This window comes from Alosa pseudoharengus, unplaced genomic scaffold (genome assembly GCF_046254945.1).
Source record: "Alosa pseudoharengus isolate Yale_2024_CS ecotype anadromous, Long Island Sound unplaced genomic scaffold, YU_APseudo_1.1 YU_APseudo_1.1_scf_24, whole genome shotgun sequence".
Taxonomy (NCBI): domain Eukaryota; kingdom Metazoa; phylum Chordata; class Actinopteri; order Clupeiformes; family Clupeidae; genus Alosa; species Alosa pseudoharengus.
This window is the reverse complement of record NW_027468689.1, coordinates 27,853,793-27,876,292: the sequence shown is the minus strand read 5'-3', so window position 1 is coordinate 27,876,292 and position 22,500 is coordinate 27,853,793. Positions and strand designations below refer to the sequence as shown.

The 22,500-nt window shown below is 41.4% G+C and overlaps 2 protein-coding genes across 3 annotated transcripts in view; one reads left to right on the top strand and one right to left on the bottom strand.

The window, feature by feature from the left end:
- Positions 1-3,767, bottom strand: part of dync1i2b (dynein, cytoplasmic 1, intermediate chain 2b) — a 13,396-nt gene extending 9,629 nt beyond the window's left edge. For both annotated transcript variants that reach the window (XM_076303644.1, XM_076303642.1), the window contains exons 1-4: positions 3,652-3,767; positions 2,149-2,268; positions 1,863-1,980; positions 488-578 (exon numbers count right to left, since the gene is read on the bottom strand). In XM_076303644.1, the coding sequence (XP_076159759.1) occupies positions 488-578; positions 1,863-1,980; positions 2,149-2,256 (317 nt within the window). In that variant the 5' untranslated portion in view covers positions 2,257-2,268; positions 3,652-3,767. The remainder of the gene's footprint in view (positions 1-487; positions 579-1,862; positions 1,981-2,148; positions 2,269-3,651) is intronic.
- A 4,132-nt stretch (positions 3,768-7,899) lies between these two features.
- The window catches only part of tlk1b (tousled-like kinase 1b), a 24,831-nt gene continuing 10,230 nt past the window's right edge, over positions 7,900-22,500 (top strand). The window contains exon 1 of the mRNA XM_076303639.1: positions 7,900-8,300. Coding sequence (XP_076159754.1) covers positions 8,171-8,300 — 130 coding nt within the window. The 5' untranslated portion in view covers positions 7,900-8,170. The remainder of the gene's footprint in view (positions 8,301-22,500) is intronic.

Sequence of the window (22,500 nt, the reverse complement as noted above, 5' to 3'; positions counted from 1 at the left end):
CACACCCACACACACACACACTGTAATTTTGTGCCACAGCCAGAGTATTTTTATCCAAAAATGAAAAAAGGACAAATAGCAGCTCAAATACAGTCCTGAGGGGACCTGGGAATAATCAGGACCAAGATGGAATTAATCTGAGCACAAGAGCAACTGATGCAATGTTTTCACTCCCAAATGGATCTGAATGTTCTAAAAGATTAAAGACAAAGCAGTAAAATAGACGCTGAGAGCCCGAAGCTTTGGTCCACAGCACGTGTAAACACTGAAACACAACTAGCACACATTTATTACCAACATACAGCACCTCAAACATTGGTTTGTCGATATGTGAATTATTGCTTTTATTTTGGCTGATTGTTTGTGTGTTTGTTTGCTTATGTGTATGTGTGTTTGTTTGTGTGTGGGCTTGTGTGTGTGTGTTTATTTGTGTGTGTGGGCTTGTGTGTGTGTGTATGTGTTTGTTTGTTTGTTTGTGTGCCCCCACCTGGGCCCAGTGGTGCCATCTCCGGAGTCCTGGCTGCCAGCCTCGCTGGGTGTGCCCACTGACTTGGCACTGGGGGACATGGGAGGGGGGACTAGATAGTGAAACAGACATGTGTCCTCTGTTACAACTCTCAGGGGCTGAACTACTCTCATACACACACACACACACACACACACAAACATGTAGAGACACAAACAAACAGGAATGCAGACACACGGATACACACACAAGAAAATGTACACACACACACACATAGACACACACACACACACACAAATGGTGGGAAGAGAGGGTGAAAATGAGAGACGAGGGTGAACAGGAGAGAATGTGATTGTTATGTAATGGAGGAAACAAGAGGAACCCCATAAAAAAACAAAAACAAAGAGAAGAGTCAACAAAAAATAAAATTGGGAAAATATATAAGGGGAAGAGAAGAGAAAGACAAAACAGAAAATATGTGTTAAAATCCATGCAGAGACAACATGCAGTTCAAAAAATAAAAAAGATGAAGACAAAAGTGACCATTCCACAGACAAGATAACAAAAAGTATCTTTCAGTGGAATGAACAAGACACACAAGAAAATGTCCATGCAAAAAACACATCCAAAGCAAGTGCAAAACAAATGAACAAACACAAGCATCAGGACAAGCAACCCACATGTAAACATGACATGAAGAGTTAGCAAAGAGATGCAATTCCCATGCAAACACAAGTCAACGTAGTATTCACATTGACCACGCTGAAGACAAATAAGAGACTTCTTCTCTTCTACATTTCTCATGCACATCACAACACTGGGTTTATCCCTCTTTCACATGGATCACTGCTGCCCCCTGCTGCTAGTCTCATTATGTTTTCTTGATTCTCTTTTTAAACTCCCATACATCCTGGAACAAAAGAATCAATGTTGTCCACAAAATAGAATCTAGATGGGTTCTAGATTTTACTGGATTATACATTATACTTCCAATTTGATCACAATCTTATTTTCTGTGTCACCACTGATCTTTGGCTGAAAAGTTTACTTTCTACACATAGGTAACCGTATCATGTCAATTCATGGAACTCTATAGCCTAGGATATATGTTTCAAGGTTTTAGCATTTCAACACTTTTCTTTTTTTACAGCCAGAAATTCATTTTGCAGTGACAAGCATCAAAATGTGCTAACTTAGGTGCTAAACAACACTGCATCACCTGTCCAGAGTTTCCAATTGCAACCTAATTAATTCTTGTTCCAGTTTGCATTTAAGCTATGACAACAATAGTACAACAGTACGTGCACAACTTGAATGCTGCCGTTTTAACATTTCCCAATACCTTTGGACTGAAGATGGCAGAGTGACATAAAACTATGTTTCCCATAATTCTCACCCATGGCCGTGTCTGGGGTGATGCCCATGCTCTGGAGCAAAACCTCGGCCTCTCTCCTCTTCCTCTCCAGGTCCGAGTCATCCTGTGGAGGAGATGCCCCCTCCTTTCGGCCATCAGCCTGCCGATGGAGATATGATGTCGACTGAGCAACTCTCTCACTACATGCTCACAAACACACACACTCACAAACATTTTTAAACCACCTGGCATACATGTTGATGAAATACATCAGTGATACATTGACACCTGTCTCCCCACTCCAGATTAGCTCCAGCTCTATCTTTACCTCCTTCTTCTTGCGCTCCTCCTCTTTCCTCTTCTTCTCTTCGCGGATCTGGGCCAGACGCTGTTTCTTCCTCTCCAGCTCCGCCTTCAGCTCACTCTTATCAGACATGTTCTGCCAAAGCTAAACACACACACACACACACACACACACACACACACACACACACACACACACACACACAAATGTAAATGTCTATTTTGGTTAATAATGATTATTTTATTATATAATTTTGTTGTTGTTCTCTAACATTTGTTATTTTCCTAAGGGTATTAATGGGTCAGTGGTTGACTATGCTAAACATAATTGGCACACCTTTACATCTAGTGCTGCAGGCTAGAGGAGTATTTTTTTTTCCTGGCTCTAAATATCAGAATTTCGAATGTTTAGTGCCTCTATGGGGATGGTTCTGTGAGTGCCTTAAAATGTTCTGTGGGTTTTTCCTTAGGATAGATGTTGTTGATTTACTCCTTGGTAAGGATAATAAACATATTGAGCTCACAGCTTCTTAAACTTAAATTTAGTCTGGTAAGATCACGTTCTAGCCTTGTGACAGAGAAGCACAGCAAATACAATACCGTTACTGTTTCAGCACTAGCCTATGATCAATTCTTGAGGAGATAGAAGTCTAGAGATATATATAACAATAATTATAACAATAATAATACTCATCATCATCAACAACAACATCATTATAATACTAACAATCTAAATATATCAGTCGGTTAATGTTAAAAGTTCGCGACAGCCTTCGGAGGCCGCTGCACAAAAAACATTTGCAGATTAATTATTTTAAGAGTTTACGATCTAGCATTTGAAATGTTACCGAGACAAGAAAAGACTATTAGGCTACTAATATTAAGCAATGAGCTGGACTATTTGTGAAATGGTCAGTCCGATGTCAAATGCTGACAGACTGACGTAAGTCGATCAAGGGTGTATGGCCAGACTGACTGTAGGCAACAAATGTGAAAGAATTTGCGACTAACGTTATTTATCATTAAAATATTCATCAAACAACGACTGACAGACGTTCTCAAAACAATCTACTACGGCCGGGTTCGTCATCCGGATGTCAAGCAGTTCGTGGAACTGGGCGTTGTAACCCATTCTATGCTTCAGTGGCGTTTTGGGAATAGTTCGCACGACATAACCTGCAGTTTAGCGTTAAAATGACAGGAATCACACAAAAGACCCGACTCCGCAGCATCATTCATGTATATTAATGGATAGTAACAACAGTCAACAACAAAGTATTAACTGCACAACGAGCGTTGGCCTATGTGGACGATCACGCAAGCCACCTACATCCCATCCCTGCCTAGCTGGCTAGCATCGAATACTTATTCAGTCAAAGAAGGATACGAATCAGTTAGCTTGCTAATGTTAGCAATGTAATGCTAGCTGTTTCATTATCAACTGAAAGCAGTATTGGCTAAGCCAGGTATCTGCAATTATATTCACTTCATACTGTTCGTAGCGCTTAAATAGATACAATGCACAAACCTGTGGTAGCCTGCTGGCGACAGATAAATATCTTGAAGAATAATTCTGACCGACCCTAAGTAGTTTTTATCGTCTTAAGCGTTACTTGTGACAGCTGCAGAGATGAGAGAGATGGAGCTACGGGTGTTGAAGGGGGTCAATATGGTTAGCGCCTTTTTGAATCGCCTTTCCTCTTTGCTTTGGCCACTAGAGGCGCAGGTTGCCTGCACTTCAGGTTGCCTGCACTTCAATGATTTTTTTTCCTTCAAAGATTTTTACCGTTGTATCATGAAGAGGGGCTACTTAAAGCCATTAATAGGTCTACCACGAAAAACAATTACTACAGAAAAGTTGTTTGTACTTTACTTCTAACAAATAAGTCGGTTCATTTCTCAATTTAATGAGCATGTGTGAAAGGGAAAAAAATCACAGGATTGTCTGTCTGTTTTACCCTTTGATGTGTTCGCTGCCCTTTATATTATCAAAATGGCTGCCCCCCCCTCTCTCTCTCTCTCTCTCAATTCAATTCAATTCAACAAGCTTTATTGGATTGCATGTACATTTTATAGTATTTCCAAATCATTAATAATTTAATAGCATTAACAACAACAACAACAACAACAACAATAATAATAACAATAATAATAATAATAATAATAATAATGTTATTATTATTATTATAACACCTGGCTGATTAAATGAACAGAGAAAAGAAACACACAGAAAAAAAACCCACGTACATATTGTTATTGATCATGGAATGGGCTGTTCTCTCAGGATGTGGCAGACAAAATTGTCTAACCTACTTCAGGAGGAATGAAAGTTGCTCATTATTTGTTTTTTATAAGAAATTCAGGACAGATATCTCCGATTTTAATAAAATATTCTTCCCTTAATCGTGTATCTTTTGCATTCAGTGAGAAAATGCTGCTCATTTTCTACTACATTATCACAGTGAGCACACACCCTTTTTTCAGGGGCCAACCAGGTTTGCCTGTGTCACTGTCACCCCTTTTCTATGGCGAGGCTATGATCGCTGAGCCTGTACCTTGTCAATAGCTTTCTGTTTGTAATTTTGAATTTGAGTTAAATATGGTGCCAATTTGTAAGATTTTATTAATTTATACATTGACTTTACTTACTTGTTTAATGTAATTTTCTTTCAAGTTTTTTTTCTAATTGTTTTAATTTTGAAGCAATGGTTGAGTCCATTTTGTTTAGGCTTCAATTAGGTAGGCTAATCTAGGGAGTTCAGGGGGGAAATGGCTCTAGTCCAGGGAGAGGTCTTCCCACAGTGCTTCGCTCCCCTCACAACTCAGCACCTGGCTCCATTGTGAATGACCCTCTCTCTCTCTCTCTCTCTCTCTCTCTCTCACACACACACACACACACACACACACACACACACACACTCAAAATTGAACAGCATCAGTTTGTTGCTAACCCATGTGGCTAGCATCACAGTAAAGGTTAGACCAGTTTTAAGCAGACAATCACTAGGACGACCATGAGTTGTTATGTCTATCGAATGTTGTGTACATAAAAAAAATAAAAAAACATGCAGCTTGGGCACCAAAACATCACGAAACCATTAAATCTAAGAGGAGTTTGGTCTGCAGACTCCATGTTTTTTTTCTGACTTAGGCCCATGTTCTGTTTGTATGTGCTCATTGCTTTTATATAAACATCAATAGTCTCTCTCTCACACACTCTCTCTAGCTCTCATTCTGTGGTGTGCAATGTATTGTAACGTGTTGTAATGAAATGTATTGAGTGTGAAATAATTAGGAAAATAGACAGAGAGAGTTCCAGCTCTCTGCCTCCCCAAAATTCACATCTGATCTTTTTGCATCTGAAAATACAATAATGATTGTGAAAGGCTATTGCGTGGTTTCCATAGAAACCTGTGTCATGAGTTTAAAAATTAGGTGAGCCTGTGAGCAGGTGTCTGAAAGGGCTGAAGATTTCCTCTTCAACCCCACACTGGAGTGAGAGAGAGAGAGAAAGAGAGAGAGAGAGAGAAAGAGTATGACATGGTAGTGATGTAAAGTGTGTGAAACTGCCAAAGATGTCTGAAAACCACATAAACCCCAAATATTTGAATACCCTGTAGGCAGTCCCACCGATTCTCCCTCTGAGGGAAAATTATGAAATATTCAGCTAGTTTTCATTCAAGCTTACGTTTAATTATTAATGCAGGTAAAAATAGTGAATGATGTATAAGGAGTCTGTTTCTTTATGAATCTCACTTGCCTCAGTTTCTACCCTCTTTAACAATTGATTACCCTCTGTGTGTGTACACTTGTGTGTGCGTGTGTCTGTCTGTGTGTGACACAGAGAGAGAGGGAGAGAGAGAGAGAGATGATGCATCTATCTTTGATTTCCAAATATTCCAACAGTTTTGGGTGACTTTCCAGATCACTGTTCTTCACTGTGTCATGCTTGGCATTTTTTGCGCCTTGCCTAATTATGTCATTGTGCAGTTTCTCATGCATTGCCATGTGGTCCCAATATCATATTCCAAATGGAAATATTTTGAAACAGACATCAGACAAATGTGACAAATGATAGGGCATTCACAATTTCACAAAATGTCTTGAATATAATAAGCACATAATCTTGGGTTTGAAGGATTACAACACGTCACTTATTTATTTGGCTGAGATGTTAGAAACAATGCCTTTTTATTTTGGAATAGACTTTCACACTGTGAGTGAGTTTCACATACAATCAAATATCATAGCATATTAATAATTAATCCATGCATGCATGGTGCAGAATAAGTGGACAATTTTAGTGTAACATATTTACAGTGTGTGAGGAAGAAGTGAACTGAATGAAAACAAACAACTTTTAGCGCTGGCATGGGAGAAATGGGTCTTGATTCTGCCCTGTCGAAAATATACGATAGTGTGAGCTGTTTGTTGTATGAACATCTTGCTGGCTTTGTGGGAGGGCCTAGTACTTTTCCGATCAAATAGACAGGCATGTTGCTCTGGAATTTCTGCTGTTCAGCAAAATCCATTCAGAGGCTACATGACCTTTCAACTGCATTTACCAGAAGAGAGAGGCCAGAACTGAAAGTTAAATGCAGCAGATAGTAATTTTGCAAACAAAGAGGGTGTATTGAACCAGTGTGTGAACTATATAGCACAGAGAAAAGAATGAGAGACAGATAGGGACGGATAATCCAGCAGACAGACAGACAGACTGACAGACACAGAGGAGAATGTCATTAACAGACAATACCACAACTTTTTGAATGTTGTCCTTCTGCTGAACTGACAGTCATGTGGTGACATATTTCTCAACTCAACTCAGGCTATAATTGCTTATGTATTAATTGGTCCCCTACCTGATTTCATTCTCATGAACACTTTGTGGGAATAGTAGCCTACTTTGTTGTGTTGTGGAAGCTTGCTTTGGCGGAGACAATGGCCACAGCAGAGGACCCAGCTGCGCTGAATAGATAAGCTCATACTGAGGGAGAATCAGGCTGGCTGCCTCTTTTCATGGGAGAGCTATGGCAGTCATGAGCCAGTCATGTCATGAGCCACCAATGGCCAGCTGTGGGAGCAGCATGGAAAAACAGGGGTCTTATATGGAAGTGCATCCTGGTGTAAGAAATTTGCTATAGCTTAGTCTTGGAATCACCCATGTCCACACACACACACACACACACACACACACACTGCTTTTGTTTGCATAATCTACACTTTGAGACTACTGGCAAAAATGCCAGCCTAATTATGTAGGCTAAAGGCCACGTGACAAACATTGCGAAGCCAGCAATAGTCAGACCAGGGGTTAATTAATTGCATCACTGGTCATCAGTGTGGGAATTATGGGAAGGCTAAATCGACATGCAAGTGTCAGTGTGAGATAATAAATGGCCATTGTATGCAAATACAATAAAAACATCTTTGGTCATTTAGCCTACCATTCGGTAAGATTAATCAGGTCAATGCATATTAAATAGGCTACTCTGAGGTGAAAAGTTGTCACAATTGATTTTTTTTAAATCAAGAAATAAAGAAACCCTGTCCAAACTGTGCTGAACTGGTTCAGCCTAGATTCATCCATTAAAAAGCGGCGACACACACCAGGGCAGTTGGGAAATGGGAATAAATAGAAAATGGTAATTTTAAAATAGGATTTTTAAATAGTGCTCAAATATGGCGTTGCTCTGTGAGTAAGCGTTTTCTAGCGTTTTGGGGTGGCCACCTCCTTTGTTTTCTCATCTCCTCGGTGGCAGTTGTGCTAGGTGCGCGGACCTCGCGATAGTGTTTGCAGCAGCAATGCGAGCAGTGACGCCAGTTGTAAAGGTTACTTCATACACGCTTATGGGCCACTTGAAGACGCACTGCAGAGGTGGGGAGAGATCATGATAAACATGTAAAAAATTTAAATAAATACAGAAAGAAAGGAAAAGTCAGAGTTAGACTTCATGGTTGGACGATGACAGAGCTGGGGATTTTAATGCGATTCCGTGTCGTCGTCGCCCGTGTGAGCCTTCTTTCCCGATGTGGAAAGTGGCTTGATGAGTGTCCAAAGTAGCAGCGGCAGCAGTGGAAGTTTGGAGGGACCGCCATCTTGGTCCCAGTTCTCATCTCAAGCACCGGGCTTGGTTTCTCAACAAAATATCTCTGCACCGGTGAAGGCCAGAGAAGGTATGGCAACGACACAACAGACTTTGAAGTCTGATTTTTTAAAAACATTTCAGTGTTCGGTGTGATATGATCCTATTTTCGTATAAATAAGGAATAATATCCAGCTAGCCTTGTCACGGGCCAAGTGATTGGTGGTCAGCATAGAAAGGCACCATCTAACGTTTAGCTAGTTTCGCTAACACGATGACCTCCCCATCAAAAATCCCAGTGCGGATTACAAATTATATTGTCTATGTAGTGTATGTATGACATTTAAATTGTCATAAATGTATGTTGTTGGTCTCGTTTTGTTGAATACTAATGAAATCGTGACACCCGTCAATAAGATTAACTTGGTCCGAGATTTGGTTATCGGTGTGCTAACGTTAGCAACCTAGCTAGAACCTGTTTGTGATCTCCCACTTAGTGTTGTAGTGGTATTTTATTAATTAAAGGTCTTAAATACAAAGATTGGTGAAACGTACTCATGCTCTCTCTTGTATTTAGTTGGATGTTATTGAGCGGTGTAGCAGTCTCCTCAGAAAGGGCAGAACGGAAATTGATACGTTTGGTCGTGCCGTCTGATACTTCAGAGAACAGTTGTGGTGTATACAGCAAGTTCGTGGACACAGATTTTCGACATTGTTGATAACGTTAGTAGGAAATGTTATAATGGAAGCGTAGTTTTCAACTTCCGTCATCATTGCTTCGCATGATGGCAGGACACCGTACATGTTAACGTGATATTTTGCGGATTCTCTGGCAGTTGTCAACCATATGATTTACACCTGCAGGTGATGGCCAGTCATTTGCTTTTGATCACTTCCACAACTGACTGACGATTTCACCTGATTAATTTAGGCCACGGGCTAAATAAAGTTACTTAAGAACCTCAGTTTAGTGCAGTTTCTTTCTTGTGTTCATACTAGTGAAGACAAAGAAAGTCCTGACAGACAATGCAACCACCCCCTTTCTAACATAGCTTCCAAATGCTGTACAGAAGACTTTGCCTCTGGTCATTATGGACTAAACCATTTTAGAGTTAAATGAAAAATGTTCTGTTTCTGTAGTTGTCTTTGAATGTGATTGTGTTCTATAGGTATTGCCACAGCAAACTTCAGCCTGACATTCCAAGATAAGTGTTGGGCTGACACCTTGCCCTGGTGTCTAAGAATTGAGTGAGTCATCATAGTTGGGGAATGGTGCAAGTACATTTCAAGATCTGTAAAACAAAGGCAAGTCAGCACAATGTCTACTAGCTGAACAAGCTCTTTGTACAGAATTCCACCATGCCAGTTGTTCATTTGGTTTGCTTTCATGCATGATTTAGAAGATAGAATATAGTTTGTAGCTGTGTTAATTTGTGCAGTGTGTATGGTCTGACGTATGTGGATAAAGTGCAAGGGCTCACACATGAAATCCTGTATCAGCAGATAAATGTTACAGCGATGTCTCTCTGCCTGTATGTGTCTGGAACAGGTGGAGGACTTCCAACACACACACACACACACACACATACACAGTCAGAACAGCAGCAGCAGCATGCATCCTAAATGCCATCTCTCCCTATCTAAGGGTTGACCCACCTGTCTGTGCAGGGGCTGTGACTTGGCAACTGACAGAATATTCTAGACTAATTGATGCACAATTCCACTGATGTGGGTGTATGAGAGTGTGAGAGAGAGAGAGAGTGAGACAGAGGAAATGAATAACCTTTTGAATTCCAGATGAAATTCAAAGTATGGGAATTCCATTTCACTTCAGATTCAGCTGCTGCTGATGGTGCTGGTAGGGAGATATAATGCAGTTCCTCCATATAAACTCTCATGCTGTTACACAGGGGTCTCTTAACAGGTAGCCTAGATAGATAGATAGATAGATAGATAGATAGATAGATAGATAGATAGATACTTTATTGATCCCCAGGAGAAATTCAAGATCTCAGCAGCATACAGACAACACAAACACATTCTTTAACAGCAGAAAGAGTAATTAAAGTATATAATATAAAAACACAACTAAGCAATAAGGACAGTAGAAGATAAAGAATATGCTAAATATACTAAAATACAAATAATACTAACTAACACTTAATCTAAATCAATTCTAAAAACAGTATCCACATAGTGGTGATTAATCAATCAGAGGCGCTTGCAATGACTGAGGCAGGGACTGAGCCTGTGATTCTCTGTGCATAGTAAGGTAAGGTAAGGTGCTCTGTGTGAATGAGTGTCATGGTGATAGTGCAATGGTGATAGTGGTCATGGTGATAGTGCAAATGAGTAAGTCCAACAATGCAGAAATAAAGTGAAGTCTATATATATATATCAAAAGCCTAGCTTTTGAGCTACCAGTAGCTCCTCACCTGTTTCTGAGTTGCTCGCCAAAAGGTTAGAATAAAATGTAGTATCAATGTTATAAGTCACCCAATAAATCCGTTTAAATATCTATCCAGTCAAATCCATAGTCATCCCGGCCCCCCAGTTCACCGTCAAGACAAATTTACTCTGCTCTATTAGCCTAGTAGTTTGTGTAGTCAGTGATGGTATACTGTAGGCGAACATTAGATGTTGTTGATGTTGAAGTATTTTGGGGATCTATGTCAATACTATTTATATAAAGACATAGGTCTTGGCCACTTTCATTTGGTCAAATTAGCTCTCTGAGAAACAATGTTGGAGACACCTGTGCTACAGTAATCATGATGACAGTAATAGTAGAATTTATATGGTAGTTAGAATGTACACTCAGTATGTCAGTACATCTTCTCTTGGGTGAAAGTGAATTGCTACCTTGTGCTGCGCTGTCCTGATGCAACCTTAGCCAGGACCAGCTGCCATTTCCTCACCCTGGCTATCCCACAAGGCTTTGCAGTCTGCCAGCTGATGATGGCAGGAGATGGCTGATGAGGAAGTGTGTGCTTAGGGGGATGCCCGGATATCTCTCTCTCTCTTTCTTTCTCTCTCTCTCTCTCTCTCTCTCTCTCTCTCTCTCCCCCCCAGTCTCATGTCTTTTGCTGTCAGTGCCTCCTTTATTCCTGCCATTCTCTTTATCCCTGATTTTGCCAAGAGATGATTACTCTCGCCCCCCTTCTCTCTCTGTCTCTCTCTCTCTCCTCTCTCTCTCTCTGTCTCTGTCTCTGTCTCTCTCTCTCGATCTCCCTCCCTATCTCATGCCCCCCCTCCATGCGGCAGTTGTAGGTGTTGGTTGTTTTGTATCTGTCAGTGGACTGCTTGTTCTATGGGTGTTTGCGATTACCAGCTCTTCTGTTATCTCTTTCAAATGGTCGTCTCTGCTAGGCAGCAGGACAACCATCCATTTTGCAGATACACTGTCAGCCTTGATGCAAATAGGTGTATGTGTGTGTTTGTGTAAGGGTTGGTGAGTGTGTGTGTGCGCGTGTGTGTGTGTTTGTGCGCGCCTATGTGCCCTGTTGAGCCTCTCCACTGCCCTTGTGACCTTCATACGTTCCTGTCCTCCTCCATCTTGGGGTAGAGTTTCCGTCTTCTTTTGAGTTGCCAGATTTGGTGTGACACCTCCTGTATGATAGTAACTTAATGATGTCAGTCTGCTGTGCTGTAGGCTGAGGCATGCGCTCAAATGTTTTTGGAAGTTTAACAAACAGATATGTACACACACTTACACTTGGGCTTTAGGTTATATTTGCAGAGGTGAACACAGGCAACTGTGGACATTACACATAGTTGGAGGGTACACATAGCTGGAGGGTACATGGACATCAAAAAGGATGAGATGATGAAATGTACGTCACTTGGACCTTAAAAGACCCTACCGGACTTGTGGTATAACTCCTCTGTGTGTATTGTGGCTGTGTCATCTGGCAAACGGGATATTTACCTGAATTTTCATTTTTACGTCTTTAACGAACAGTCTCATAAGTGATTTAATGTGTGACAATAATTTGTATTTTTACTCCTAGCTGAGTGTTGATGTTGTGAGAGGAAAACTTCATTAGAATGGTTGGCATGTTGGCCCAGATGTGATTGTAAGCTGTGTCCTTGGGGCCTACAAGCAAGTTGTCCTCTGATCCTTACAAACTTGAAGGATACTTAATTGTTCAACAGGTTGAGAGTGGGGCAGTGGAAAAGTTTCCGCTGCTTGTATCACCATAACCCCTCCCCCCTGGGGTTTAAAGTCAGTTTTTTCCAGCTTTTGTAGTAAACATACTTCCAGCCCCAAACAGATTTCACACTTCAGGCTGTCATACAAAGTTTAAAGGGCCCCAGCACTGCTGCGTAGAGGCCTTGACATTTTAGTTGTGTGCAAACGCTCACACAAGAGTAGTATGCAGAGGATATCTATCAGCGGCTTTAGTTTGGTCACATCTGTCCCATACAGAGACCAATCCTGGGGTAAGTTGTAAAATCAAATACTTTCGGCAGGTGTAAAGTTCATCAGGTATAGGCGATTATTTGGTTATCCAGTGTTGCATCTGATCATTTTGTCAAGTCAAGTCAAGTCAGATTTATTTTTAAAGCGCATTTAACATGCACATAGTGCAATCCAAAGTGCTCCAACAAACAAGACACATAACAAGACATAACAAGACAAACGATGCCGGATGGAGCGGCGTAGTCGCCAGCGTGCCCATGACATCAAGACATACATTTAAAAAATAACAAATACAAAAAATGCAGGACGGAGCGGCGTAGTCGCCAGCGTACCCGTGACACGTGAAACATACAACATATGAAACATTCAAGACGGATAACAAACAAACAAACAAACAAAAACAAATAATAAAATAAATAAGTAATAAGACATTTTAAAAAGTAAACTCATGTTAATTTAGTCCAGTTGGTTGAATCTAGTTAACCGGCTGAAATAGTCCAAGGGCAATGATGAAGGCGCACAGCTGTGTCCAACCCGGAGGATTTGACGTTATCGTGGCAGTCTGGAGAGCACTGGAAGCAATGAACACTCTGAAGTCGTAGGTGATGCTACAGATCAGCAACTCGGTGAACATTGACAGCGACCATTTGTTGTTCAGTGAGATCGCTGTCGTCAGAGTTCTTCAAACTTGCTTCTAACGTTAACGTTAGCTTACTCAATCCAGACTCCAGGCAGCAGAGCATGGCAGCTCGCAGGTCAAACCAGTGGTCGCGGCAGTGGCACATCACATATAGCCCTCCACAACCCCTTTCCGAAGCGCAGCGCCGTTCACGGATGGAGTACACCAGAGGCCCAGGACAAAAGCCAACATCAACGTTAGCCATGGCTCAGCTCAGTTAACTTAACGTCACAGCATCAACAGACTTCTCAGCAAATAAAGGACTAAGAATAACACAAAAATAACGCAAAAAAAGAGAGAATACATTTAACTAGACAAAATATACAAAAAAATAAACAGAACATCACATAAAATTACGAACATTACATAAAAACAAACAAAAACATGATGCCAGACGGAGCGGCGTGTCTCGCCAGCGTCCCCGTAACCTAGCAACTGATTTTGTGTGCTTATTTTGGGTAAAAAAAGTACATGTAGCATTAGTTGCAATACTGCTACAGGCAGGGCTACTGCGCTTACTGATTGTTTTAACTCTCTCTGTCCTCGGATCGGATACATAATGTTCACAGTAGGTGGTAGGGTTGGGTATCGTTTGAATTTGAACGATTCCGATTCCAATTCCGATTTCTTATTTCGATTCCGGTTCCTAACGATTCTCGATTCCGATTTTTTTAAGAGGCAGGGTCAAAAAAAGTTTAGGATATTTTAAATGAGCAAGCTAACCAACGGTCTTTCTCAGGGTATCTGCACATTTTCCAAGTGCAAATTTAAAGACTTTTAAGACCTTTTCAAGACATCTAAATGAAACTTAAGACTATACCACGGCAAAAAGATATATATGACTTTATGCAATAGTTTTTTTCCCCTACTAATTTTAACCCCCACTCCATTTTGGATGTCTACAGAAGTTACCAAATATATTTTGGCGAAAGAAAAATAATTGTGTGTGAATTACCTTCAAAGCTATAAATGCCCAATTTTAGGGTCTGGGCTGCTTGCTTTTGAAGCTGGCTGTGGTTTTGCTTACTGCTGAGGCTGACTGTTCTTCACCTGTGTCTGTAGTAGCCTAGGCTACTTGCCAAAGACATGTGCACTGGACTGGATTCCCTTCAATATTTTGTCAAAGTTAGACTAAGCTATTTACATATTTTAATAAGCCTACTTTATATAATGTACTATGTGCATCTATTGTCCAATATGCAGCACAGCAAATTAAAGTTAATCCACTACTTTACATTTTGCATACCAGTTGTATCTAAACCAACCAAAGCTTGACTGAAACATCGTAAAACCATTGACTTGTTTTAAATTAATTAAGAGACAGGTCCTCCTCGCGTGATCCTGCTGAAAACTGCTGGTTTCATCTTAAGCACGCACGTATTATGAACGCACGTTTTTTTTTTATGTAGCCAGTCGCCGACATTCAAAAAATATGCGGTTATAGTTCACAACTTTTGCTAAGTAGGCCTAGCCTACTGGGAAACGCTGGCAAGCAAGCTGCTGGCAGATATTACAGGTAGGCTATAACATTTTCTTCCAGGCTAGGCCAGCAACACACGCTGGAAAGATGCAAACATAATCAACTTAACATACAGTATTTCCTCCTGATTGCGACGCACTGCACATAATTTGAGCAGCAGTCTTCGCGTCCATAGTTTGTGAAACGATGCTGCATCCGAGCAACGATTTTAGATGCCAAGCGCAACTCCAAAAAGGAGAACAAATGAGCGTCCGGCTTGAGGCTGCGCCGGACGCCGGACAGGGCTTTTAAAATCAATATGTCCGGCCTAAATCCGAACGTATGGCCAACCTATCGCTCTTTCTCCCGCTCATTCTACCGTAGGCTTCCTCATTCCACGTAGGCTACCTGTATATCTCTCTGGCCTCAGCTACGGCATATTATTTTGTACATAGGCCTACTGTATTATTACCGTTTTCACACCTTTAACCACACCCGTGAAAAACATCTTCACTCTGCAACCACTACACTTCCTCCCGTAGCCTAATAGCCTAGTCACTTATACAATTGCGTTTTAAATACACGAAACTGGATTGAGACATCACTCGCTCTCTTGCACTCGCTGGCGGTCCCATACGCACATTTAATACCTCTCTTTTGAAAATTCAGTTGTATTTAAGACTATTTAAGGATTCGCGGGAACCCTGCTTTTGAATGAAATAGTCTGACCTTCTCCATGAATTTTAATTCTATGAACTATGCGCTTGGTGTGGTGTTCAGCCGTTTCTTCTTCCCGTCGGCGGACTGGGAATCGAAACTAGGAATCGAAATTTAAACTTTTGAACGATTCCGGGAAAATCGCAAAGATAGTCCCGGTTCCAACCAATACTCGATATTCGATACCCAAGCCTAGTAGGTGGTGACAAACAAATCTCCAAACATTTCTGGCAACAACCCCAAGTTGATGACCATAAATTCACTTTAATGTACAGATTTGATCTCTAGTGAATAATAATTTGTCTATTGGCCTGTCTCTCAAAATGTGAAGTAGCCTGATATTTGCTCTTTTGGCGTTGAGAGTAGGTCTGCACGATAAAGTGAAGTTTAAGTTTTGAAAGTGAAGCTTAAGTAAAAGTGAAGCTTGGTGAGCATGCCAAATGTATGAGAAGTACATCACTCCTGTTAGGTGAGCTTCACTGTCTGTCACACAAGGAGGATGACTTGAATATTGAAATCATAGATGAGACAAGATTAAGCATTGAGACGGAGTTGTGAACTGCACAACTAATTGAAGCCTTTGCGATATGTAATTGCATTAGTTCAAATAGCGATTTTGATTAAAAATCTGCTAATTTTGCAGCTGTAGTTCAGTTCCTGAGCACCCTTTGCTGATCTGATATGTAGCTTGACTCGGAAGGAGTCTTCATTTTTCCCACTATGAGGCGATTGTTGAAGTGTTCTTGCTTGTGATTTGTTACTGCTTGCTGATGGGAGAACAAATTGCAAACTCATCAAGCAGCATGTGGAAATGTTATTCACTTTGTACTTTCCACTAGATGACACAATGAGGCTTAAATGGCACCTTGGCTTGGTTCCTCTGTTTTACATACACTGGTAAAACAATATATAATGTGTTTTGTCATCTTTACAATCTGGTCTTTTTGTCACTCTTTGGTGATCGGTATCCAGGTTGAAACTAGAATAGATGGAACTAGTTTAGCGATAGAAAGTTGCACACCCAGTCTCTGAAACTTACTCGGTTTGGTTTCTTTGGAAGTTATGATGTGCTGATTTTTTCTGACAGTTGATCTGTTTCATATTGTACTGTTGATCTGTTCAGCTTTATATGTTATAAAAAAAATAAAAAAAACTGAACCATGGGCTACCTACTCTCCCACACTCTGAGGAACTATCATGACTCACTGTCTGGGAAATCATCAAGGAATGACATATGTGTCGGTGTACCTGTATCTCTCCACACATGCATAAATATTGGGCCCGTGGTGTAGAAGCAGCAGTAGCATCGCCGTCAGAGAAACACTTGGCTATGTGTTGCTAAATGTGCAAAATGGCCCTCCCTTTACTTTACTTTTGCTTCACTCTAGCCTGTTTCTCACATGAACCCCAACCTTGGTCGGATAACTGTTTTTTTGCGTTCCCACACACTTCCCCGCAGTTGCAAAGTAACAAATGGTCTCTGTTGTCACACAAAGGCATTAACAGGTTTGCGTCTCTAATAGGGGTGTAACGGTTCATGTATTCGTATTGAACCGAAACGGTACGGGCGTCACGGTTCGGTGCATGAATTTACACGGAGAATACACGGTATAAAAATACATAAAACTCGTGTGCAGATTAATTAATGTCATGCGCAATTACTGTTAAGTAGCGAGAGTTACGCGAGTTCTTTAGCGACACCTAACGCTAATCTGTAGCCTCGCCTTAGCTCTGAAGCTCTGATTGGCGCCTATGTTTTTTTGTCAGGTCGTCGGTCGAGTCAGTCAGTCATTAGCAGCACTAAGGTTAGACCCACAAGAGTTAGAGGATCCGCTAGTCTCTTTAAGATCGCAAGTTTGAGAACTTCAGTTACAGTAACGTTAGTACAGGCGAAAGAGTGGTGGATAAGATGAAACTGTGTGTCGGCGTTGTTCAGCAGTTGTTGGGTATGTGAGTGGAAAAAATGCTACACATATTCGAAGCCATCACCCAGATGATGTAGGCTACCAATCACTGAAACGAGGGGAAAAAAAACTTCCCCTGCGCTTCAGCAGCCTTTGGATACACATACAAATAGGGCCAAAACCTATGGCTTAAATTAAATTATTTCGTAATGACAGAAAGCTATGTAAATCGCGTGGTAATTACCTTTATGTTGGGGTAACTTGTAACTTCTCACATGAGGTTCTGGTAGTGTTAAGTGCATAGAGTAAAATAAAGTGACAACGCTAACCAGGCTAATAAACAAACCATGCTACGGTGAGTTAACGTCAAAGGGCAAAGTCACGTGACTTCTAGTTGTAGTCTGTGTATGAAATGAAAGGAGCAATTATTTCGTTTTTTTTTTTTATTTAAACTGTTGACTGAAAATAGTGTGATATTTTCACAGTTAGTAGGCTAGATTATTACTTTACACACAATAAAAAAAATATTGAGGCAAATTGTAGACCCTTCCATATACAACTAAACACAGATGTTGAAGGTCTTGCTTAAGTGGATTTTTAAAAATATTTTTTCTATGTAATTTGCACTTTCAGAAATAAGAGATGCTGTAGGCCCAGTTTTATAGCTGATTGTCTTATTTTGTTTACAAGTTACAGATGGAGTCTGGGTACTTATTGTACTGTTTAGCCTACATCTTACACACTTTAGGCTGTTGCAGATAGCTCAGGGAAGAGACTGTATGACACTAGGTGGTACAGCCTGAGACATGTACAAAAAAAAATGCTTTCTGCATTTTTGTTTTGCTTTTCCCTCCATTGTACCGAACTCGTACCGAACCGTGATGTCCGAACCGAGGTATGAACCGAACCGTGACTTCTGTGTACCGTTACACCCCTAGTCTCTAAGCACGTGAGAGTGAACATGTGTTATCTTGGCTATGAACTATGCTAGCTATTACTGCCGTTGCTGTGATGTTCAATCTTTGCTGTCTATCTTTAGTCGTTACCAGCTATCTCTTAACCAGTGGCAGTTGCTTGTGTGCTTGTGAACAGACCATCCCTTCAACCCTGTCCCTTATGCTGTGATGTAAACGTAAACGTTGTGCTCTAAAGCTGTCATTTTAAAGATGCATTTAAGAGTATGTTTAAATCTAACGCCGATTTAATTGCCGATTCATCTTTACTGGGTTGACTTCATTCTCACATTGGACCTTATCATTAAATGACCACTAGACACCTGGGTTTCACCTTGTGTGAGAATGGGAAATCTATTTGATTAAATTATCGAGATGTCTGCCAGATTACAGTAGTGAATGGTTCTGAACCTACAGCTGTCGTGTGTGTGTGTTGTGTGTGTGTGTGTGAGTGAGTGATTTCACCCAAGCTTCAGAGAGGGTAAAAGATCAGTGTTGTCCAATGCAGAGTAGTGAGGATGAGTGAGTAACTTGGAGCAACAGTGGCTTTATGTGTCCATGCCTCTCTAACACACTCTCCCATGCTCTCCAAGCCACACACACTCACAAGCTGTAAGTGAAGAAACACGGAGCTACATATTGGAATGTAGTCCCCCACCACACACACAGTAGCCCTTGCTCCAAAGTACCCGCAAAGTTGCATACACTGCGGTATTTGCTCTTTAAATAGCCACATGATGTAGCCTATAGGCTCGCCTGGGTTGTTTGTGTGTCCTGCTTGGCTGAGGACGTAATGAAGTGGTGGGCTGCCTTGAAATGATGCTATCTTTTACTATCCCTTTAGAGGCGCTTGGTTCAGCATTAACGAGGGTTTAATGAACATCCCTCGCCTAAATGGTGTCTTGGAATGGTTTAGGGATTGCCTGTGTGGCTTGACTCGGTGCAGACACAGACGGTCAAAATGGCTGCCTAATTTGGGTAGTTGTTCAGCTCTGATTTATTTCTCCAGTCTCTCACACTGGCTATGGCTTTCTTAACAGTGCATGTTTGCAACCACGCACGCATACACTCTAGTGTTCCATGGTGCACCGATACTACAAAAGTATTGCAGTACCCTGAAATTAAAAACGTCACAATACCTAATTTTATAAGTATTGATACTTACAAGAATGACTGTTGTGTTGCAGTAAGATACGTATTTCATGTCAGTCTAAGTAGATCATGCTTCTAGTGCTTCCTGTAGCCTATGTGTCTTTTCTCCACACACACACACACACCGTATGATATGATATTACTACATTACATATGACATAAGCCATCATTTTCCATGTGTGTGTGTGTGGAGGGTCGAGCAGAGTCATTGGTGGGAATGACCACACAATGGCGTAAAGGTGGTGGGGGCCCCCAAATTAAATAGTATTGAAATGGAAATTCTTGATTTGGTAGCGGCATCAAAGCCATAACAACACTAATACACACAAACTCACACACGTACACAGCCAGTGGATGAAGCTGGCAGGAAGCTGCACTGCATCTGTTGCCCTCGTGATTGTGATTTTAACAGTCTCAGGCTTTTTTTCCCAGGCTCTTTTATATGCCTGTTAAGATCCAGCTCTTTAGAGTCTATTCGGCCTAACTGACAGCCATTGAGTTGACAAAAGTCGTTTCATCAGTGTACAAATCCTCCAGCTGGTGTTGATTGCACTCTCAACCTGTTTTGCAGGAGTAGCTTGTGTCTGTGTTGTAATCCCTGAGTCTTGACGGCATGACTCTGGCTTAACTGTTTAGCCACAGGTGGGGGGGCTAAGGAGGGGCTAATTACCACCGGTGGGGGGGGGGGGCAGTGGTATGTGCTATGTGTCGGAGCACAATACAGGTTATTTTTTTTATACATTGGAGTGTCTGCTAATGTCAGGATGTAATCTGGGTACCCAGAAGCTTGCATCATGCTGAACGAATATCTGGGCAAAAACCCTCACAACTGGACGATGCAGGGCTTAAAATTCAAAATTTCATTGTTTTAGGCTAGTCGCTAGTGAATAAAAGTTGTGCATAGTGCATAAGGATATGTGGATGCAATTATGTTTTCTATGTCATTAGATAAAATAAATGTTCAAAAAACTAACAAGTCGAAGACAATCTTTCTGGGATCAAGTGTTGACGTGACCTGAGCTAGCAGGATAGTTACCAAGGAGCTCTTTCCAGATGTAAAAGTTTGCCATGGTTGCGTAGCCTATTTGCGTAAGCGCAAAGTTGCGCTCTCTCTCTCTCTCTCTCTCTCTCTCTCTCTCTCTCTCTCTCTCTCTCTCTCTCCGTGTGTGTGTGTGAGCAGACAATGTTCAATTCAACTCTGTAGTTGATCCGTCCGGTCAATAGCACAGCATTCACGCCACTTCATGATTATATTAACGTCATCAGACAGGCTGTAAAAGTGTATGCGGGAATTTCTCGCATTATGATGGCTAGAGTTGCGGAACTTGAACAAATTATGCGCAATACCCGCAATCCCGCAGTGAAATTTAAGCCCTGCGATGGCTACTTTCAGAGTCGCCCACTGATCTCACTTCAGCTGTGTTCATGGGGAAAAGTTTCTACTGAAACCTGTGCGAAATGGCTGCCAATACAAACAGAACTAAAACATGTTTCGATTCTTCGATTTTTGAAGAAATTGAAGTTTGTAACAACATTTGCTTTAAAACTCTGCTGAAGTTATGTCTCGTTTGCCTAAGGAAAGGACAGGACGTATTAGCCGGTTTGCCAATGGGGTTTGGCAAAAACCTTGTCCATCAAACCTGGCCGGTTGTGGCTGACCGGCTAGCCAGAGATGGCTACAAAGGCAAGCTAAACGCCATCATTTTGGTTGTTAGTCCACTGTCGGTGGTATTTTCATGAAATACCCAGTACATGTGCATACTCACAAGGTCTGCCCCCTCCCTGGATTGGCTATTGAAAAAAAGCTTTGTTCGAAATCAGATACATTCCCCGCCCTATTTTCCCCTGAATCCAGGCGTATTCCTGACTAGTCAGGATGTAGTCTTATTTAGTTTGCTCCTGATTCTTAACTTTTTTCGTTTTTCTCTCTTTTTCTTTGGCTCACCTGTCACAATCTTGGTAGTTTTTTTTTTTTGGTGTGTTTGCTCACCTGTCGCAATCTTGGTAGTTAGAACCGTCGTTCATGGATTTGGTGTTCCTAGAAAGGGTAGTTCCAACGATCAATCGCAAAAAGTTTAATGTTGGAACGACAGGTCGAGAGTAGTCATTGAAGCCTCGTTCATGGATATTTTGGGGTTGTCAGCAAGCCAATAGCCTTAAAAGTCTTTCCCAGTGCTAAGGACCATACAACTGGACAATAAGCTATTTATCGTATTGCTTATTGCATTGTGGAATACGGAAAGCTATTTAATTATGATGATGAGGTTGTGGGGTTAATGAGATAAAATGACCATATCAATGATTATGACCAACATGTTTCTATAGTATTAGTCCTGTATTTGTGTTGATCTGTCCCCCTTAAATGGAAATGTCTCTGGACCATTTGAGCTATCTGGTTTTTCCACCTATAATTGGCATGGCATAATATGATCTGAAGTATTGTTTTGGGATCATGACTGATGTGGTACCAGCTAATGTGGAGGGGCTGATGTAGTCTGCTTGGTGCTGGCCTGTAGTAATCTAGAACTGTTGTGTAAAGCGCAGAGCGGGGGGGGAAGTTGCCAATTCAAATCCCAGTGTTGCATGCCCTTGGACAAGGAACTTCATCTGCATCGTCTCAGTCCACACATCTATAAATGGGCACCAGCCTCAGCTGGAGGGTCACCTGCAGTGGACCGGAGTCCCATCCAGAGGAGGTCTACAGCTCTTATCTGCTAAGCACCACAGAAACGGAATATAATGAAAATATCAACTTAACTGTGTGAGAGCAGTGAGCTCTGTGCTGGTCTGAATTGTTCTGTGGTGTGCGCTGGTCTGATGTGGGGTCTGTAGTGTGCGCTGGTCTGATGTGGGGTCTGTAGTGTGCGCTGGTCTGATGAGGGGTCTGTGGTGTGCGCTGGTCTGATGTGGGGTCTGTAGTGTGCGCTGGTCTGATGTGGGGTCTGTAGTGTGCGCTGGTCTAATGAGGGGTCTGTGGTGTGCGCTGGTCTGATGTGGGGTCTGT